The sequence below is a fragment of the Protobothrops mucrosquamatus genome, unplaced genomic scaffold, assembly GCF_001527695.2.
Source record: "Protobothrops mucrosquamatus isolate PMUCROS unplaced genomic scaffold, P.Mucros_1.0 scaffold_174, whole genome shotgun sequence".
Classification (NCBI taxonomy): domain Eukaryota; kingdom Metazoa; phylum Chordata; class Lepidosauria; order Squamata; family Viperidae; genus Protobothrops; species Protobothrops mucrosquamatus.
The window spans coordinates 105,844-111,898 of record NW_015386250.1 but is presented as its reverse complement, the minus strand read 5'-3'; the positions used below and the strand labels follow the sequence as shown (position 1 = coordinate 111,898).

At 38.0% G+C, this 6,055-nt stretch overlaps 1 protein-coding gene across 1 annotated transcript in view; it reads right to left on the bottom strand.

Annotated features, from left to right (window-relative positions):
* TASP1 (taspase 1) overlaps window positions 1-6,055 on the bottom strand; it is a 54,573-nt gene that overhangs the window by 41,385 nt on the left and 7,133 nt on the right. The window contains exons 5-6 of the mRNA XM_015822427.1: window positions 3,065-3,185; window positions 1,955-2,039 (exon numbers count right to left, since the gene is read on the bottom strand). Of these exons, the coding sequence (XP_015677913.1) occupies window positions 1,955-2,039; window positions 3,065-3,185 (206 nt within the window). The remainder of the gene's footprint in view (window positions 1-1,954; window positions 2,040-3,064; window positions 3,186-6,055) is intronic.

Below are 6,055 nucleotides of genomic sequence, written 5' to 3'. Positions count from 1 at the left end.
AGCCTCCCCAAGACCCTGTCCACATCTTCAGGAGCAACAGAGTCAAACTCCTCCCATACAACCGTCTCAAGACCTGCTCCCGTCTCCTCCCCCTGGGCCAACCAGTCAGAGTCTAAGCCTTCTCGGATCCGCGCGACTTTGTCATACAGATACTGCGCAAAATCCTCGGCCCTCCCCTCCAGGGGGTCCCCCCCCTCAATTAAAGGAGAGAGCGGGTCACCCTGAAGAGGGCGGCCGGGCGATTATCTGATGACGCAATGAGTGAGGCATAGTATTTAGTCCTAGCCTCCCTCATCGCCACTAGGTAGGATCTAAGATGTATCCTTACCTGTGTTCGATCGGATTCGGTTCGGCTGGCCCTCCAACTGCTCTCTAGGCGTCTTTTCCGACGTTTCATCTCTCTCAGCCCCTCGGTAAACCAAGGAGCTGGTCAAGATCTACGTCGGGTCAGAGGCCGCAAAGGCACGACTCGGTCCAATGTCAGTACTATTTTTATTTTATTTTATTTTTTCTTAATATATTGTAAAAAGTGATGTCTATTGCTGGTCTATGGCCGTAATAAAGTTGTTGTTGTTATTATTATTATTAATATTCCAATGGGTAGCACAACTCACTCCACTTATGTAATTTTTTATGTAGCTCAATAAAATAGCTTGCATTTTTGTAGGTTTTTGGGAATACACTCTCATTAGAATTGGATGTTCAGAAAATTATTTTTTCCCCTCATACTTGGAACACCTCTGTAGAAAATAGGCATAATTATAGTTTATGTTCAATTGCTTATGAAAATTAAATCAGTTAGAAAACATTATTTCCAGAATAAAAATTATCATAACCATATACACTTCAATCTCAAATCAGCCAATTCTTGAAATGTGTTTTGTTTTGAACTTGGAACACTCAAACAGCTTTTTTGAGTGTTCCAAGCTCAAAATAACATGCGCATTCCAAGAGTTTTGTTCCAAGGTAAAATATGCTAATTTAAAAAATTTAAATCTGCCAAATTGTTGCTTGTAACAGAGTCTATGCTGACTTTCTGCACTAAAGTTACAGAGAAAATGACCAATGGATTGAGTATTTTTTACAGGAAGGGACACAGAAAATATAATTTCTGTCTGCCCAGATGGCTGTTTATCTCTAAGCCTAAACAGAAAATGGCTGAAATTGTAGCTATTTCACCTTGTTAAAATGTTAGGTAAACACCACAAGTTCTTAAAAGATTCTGGGGTATGGAGGCACATTGATAATTTTTTGTTTCCTAAAAGGAATTGTTAATTTTTCCCCCCAATATCAATTTAAATAGGTTACTTTGATCAGTTTTGGTAACTGTCATTTACTTGGATTTGGACCTTAGGGTATGAAAGGTATAAGTTTGTTCTGATACCCATTATTTTTGATGCGAATATAGGGTGATGGTCAAATTTGGTTCTCTTGGAATACTTGAACCTTTTCAAGTTATTGTGTCAAAACGCAGCCAATAGAGAATGTTCTGATGAAATGTTTAGCAGGGCTATTTTGTTCTGCGTTCAAAATGAAATATATTTTCCATTTTGTCTATAAATGGAAGCATATGTTAAAATTTTATAAATCTGGAAGTTAAAGGAGATGAAGACATCTATGTTTTTAAAACAATATTTAGTTTGACATTTACTGGACTCAAAGCTTAAACATCACAATAGAAGCTTTGCAATTGTGTAAATATATATATATATAAACAACTACAGTGAAAGAAATTATGAGTAGAAATATTATCCTTAATTATGAATTCTATTTACAGCCAGAGTGAAAACATAAGATGTTCCAAGACCAATAAACTAATCCAGCCCTCATCTAAATAGCATGTTATTGCCTATATATATATAGCTTCTATCAATAAGAATAACTTTCAAAAATTGCATTACAATTAAGGAGGACGAAGAAACAATAAGAAGAAAAAGCAGAATAAAGTAATTACCAAGGCGGAATTCTGCCAGCAGATAGTTTTCCCTTCTGCCCTTCACATAATAATTTATTTGCCACGGAGACAGGATTTTTGATTCCTGAAAAACACAGTTTATCTAAGAGAATTGCAACATTGTGTTACAGACGAATTGCAGTACATTAAACATATGCCTTACTTTTTTTTCAGATTTTGGTGTTGAAAGAAACTAATACTAACTTAATAAGAAAAAAGCCAGACAAAAATTTATTTACTGAGTCCTATGTTAAAATGATGATCCAAATCATGTCACCCAAACTAGGGCCCTTTTTCTCAACAGAAACATATATTAAAGGATGGGTTCAACTCGTCAATATTAAAGATCAGAATATAATTTTCTTTCTTAAAACAAATTGAAATACACAATCATATACATATAAACAAATATCATTTCCCCTAAATGAATATTGCAATGTTAATTTACACTATAAGAAAACGTTATACACTATCAGAGTGATACATATTCAAGAATTCTTACTTTTACTGTATTCATTTTCAAAGATATACCAAAATAACTGTAATATGTTCCCTGCATTTATTTGTTTTTTAAAAATGGCCAATGAACATGAACAGTATGATTCTAGGCAGTATTAGTATGTTCCAAAAACAGGTATATTAAGCCAAAACAAAGAAAAACCAATTGCCACCCTGATTATCTAAAATCACGCTTATTTCAATGGGAAACATTCTACTGATTTAATATTTCTTCTATGTTCTGGATTCAGACTATATTTTTCTGCTTGTCTCTCTCTCTCTATCATAATAGTATACCTATTTCAGGAAATTTCATCTATCACGAATCATTCCCAAGAACATTTCAAATGCATTTATTTGTTTTTTTGTTTTTTTAAAAAAGGCCAATGAACATGAACAGTGTGATTCTAGGCAGTGTATAAAAAATCCAAAATAAAGCAGCAGTTGGCAATAACAGTAATAATCACTAGTATGTGACTTGGCTCACATTTCTATCCTTTATCAACTTACTCATCTTGGCCTCAATGTGAGATTGGTTGTGACATGACTAAATATATAGTCAAAGATCCTTCTGGTATCAATGTTACATCTTTGAGACCCTAATCTACATACCACTGAGAGCTCCCACTGCTCCAAAATTTAGTGATTTTCCATCCATAATACTGGCATCACATTCAATTTCACCTAAGAGGTTTAGATTAGATCCCATTCCTGCATTTGTAAAGGATGAATCCTATAAAGAAATTTAAAGAAAAAACATATAAACAAAACATTCATATTATCACAACACATAACTTGGGTCAAATTATTGTTATTGAGCCAATGTGTTGCCAATACTCAGCCTGCTAGTTTTAATTCATGATAGCCTACAGAAAACAGAAGAGGATAGGAGTAAGACAGAAAAGAGGAAAAAAAACTGAGGGCAAGTGAAAGCAGAACTATAAAACGGATAAAGGTGGAGAATGTTTTGATTTGATACACATTTATTCATCTGAGATACAGATTCCGCACAGGTATGTTCTGGGTTTTCTTTAAAAACCCCATTTTTACCATTCCATTTTCATCTAGGCAATATAGGTAGTGAGACCCCTATTGTTGTCACACACTGAAGTTAAGGGACAGGATATCAAGTGAAGAGCCTCCCAGATGACAATAGTAACTGCCAAACAACTACACAAAAGCAAGAGGAGGAACAAGGATGGGAAAGGAGGTGTGAAACCTCCAATCTGTTATCCTATGAGCTCCACCATGTGGCTATAATCAGAAATTGTATATGAGCACTGGATCTAGAGAAAGTAGTTCTGGAACATGCGTGCGCATGCGCGCACCCACACACATCATTCATCAGGGGCTTCATTTTTCTCCTTCCTAAATGAGAGATGCATCTACAGTATATAGAAAGTCCCTGTGAAGAGAAACAAAAGGAAACTCTACTGCTTATTGAAGTTTCAAAATAAAAAAATGGCTTTTGCTAAATGAAATGCAACCAAAATTTCGTTGTACAGTCAGCAGGAACAGAATTATTCAAGCAACCCTCTTTGGATCTATATAGGTATGGAAACAGTTTGCAGATATGCACATAAAATAATTCACGTACATAAATTTCCTGTGTTCTCGGTTCCCTGAACACAGCAGAAATGCATGTCTGAGGCTACACATTGTATGAGAAGCTCTCAAAATGCAGACTCCAATGTAAATTGGCCTGAGAGCATTGTGCAAAATAAATGTGATTCTTTTTGGTTCAAGATGCAAATATTGCTTAGAATCCTCACTGCCATATATATATATGCAGCTCCATTTACACATCAGGAGGGTTCAATTTATTCTTCCATCTCCAGTGATAGTATCAAGGACTTTAATTTTATAACATGCCAAATCCGGGAGGAAGGAAAAGGTGTTTTGTAAAGCACACTGGGCTTCACAAATGCAGATATATCAGAAATTGCTTTTTCCCTAGTGGTTTGCAACCCTTCAGAGCGACAGTCCATGAGATATGAGCAGCTGCTACCAGAAGAAAGTCTCCTTCCCTGATTCATAAGTAGTGCATGCAGATGGAGTTGAACCCATCCTATTTAATTCCATTGTGCTATTCTCAATTTTATGTTGAATTAAGACAGGTTTTTCCAAATTTCTTGTTAACAACTTGCTCAGCACTGGAAAAATGAAAAAGAAAACACCATTGGATGAAGAGATAATCAAGAAAATACTGGACTGTGCTGAAATGGATAGACTTACATTGAGAATCAAAGAAAAAGAAGACACAGAATATTTTCAAACATGGAACTTATTTTATCAATGGCTGGAAAAACGAGAAAGAGAGTAAAAATTTAACTTCTATTACTAAGCAAAAAATCACTAATGAATTGTAATAATAGAAAATTAATAAAATACTTTTTTAAAAAATTTCTTGTTAACAACTGTTGAAACCAAAGGACAGAACACTGGAAAGCAGAAAACCCCTCAAACTCTATGAAAAAACCTACTTCTTTGTTTACTGAATTCATTCAGATGTACAATAAACTGTATTATCAGCAGGCAGAGGAAATATCTAGATTGCTGTTAATATATACCAGTGGTGGCGAACCTATGGCACGGGTGCCAGAGGCGGCACTCGGAGCCCTCTCTGTGGGCACGCGTGCCGCTGCTGCTGCCAGCAGCTTGCGCAGGTCCATTAGGCTGCCGCTGCCACCTGGAACAGCAACCACACCCAGCACAAAGGAGGCAAAGCGACCAGCTAGCACGCTCAAATAGAGGTGGTAGAGCATGCCCACGCCCCGCAAGCCAAAGGCCACCCCGAGCAGGGAAAGCTGGATCCCCATCGGCGCCATGGCCCCCCAGTCCCAGCTAGGACTGCGTGCCTCCCCCTCCATCTATGCTGGGCCTCCTGCCCACCGCCCCACCTGCCAGAGACCCCCCTGGATCTCCCCCAACCCTGCCCGGCCCCCACAGGTGTCCCCCGCCATGAGCAACAACGAGGTGGCCATGCCCACCCCAGCCACGCCCACCCAGTCTGCCGTGACAGCCACAGCCATGCCCACCCAGTGGGCCACGCCCCATGCACCCCCCCCGAGGGCACCACAATGCTGATGCGGTCCTGGCACTTTGCAATAAATAAGAGGGTCTTGGGTTGTGGTTTGGGCACTCGGTCTCTAAAAGGTTCGCCATCACTGATATATACCCTCAATTAAAGAAAGATTTACTCTACTGTTCTAAATTCTTTTTTTCATCCAAAGTTTGACCTGTGGTCAAATGTTATTAAAAGAATTTCATACGAGCCATTAAGTATACAACTGAATGTACCTTGTTAGAACCTAATCAGAATCTCTGCTATTTCCTTATAAATTGTCTCTTACATCTGTACATAAACACAAGCTCCTGTTCTAGGTATTTACACCGGGGATGCAATCAATACAATACCTTAAATCAATATACTATAAATCCACAAGCTTCCACTTCATTATATACCAGTAGAATTAATTACTCATAGACATTGATTGAGAAGGAAAAAAACACATTCAAACTGCAGGTAGTCCTCAGCTTACGACCACAATTGAGCCCAAAATTTCTGTTGCTAAAGTGAGACATTTGTGAGGCGAGTTTTGC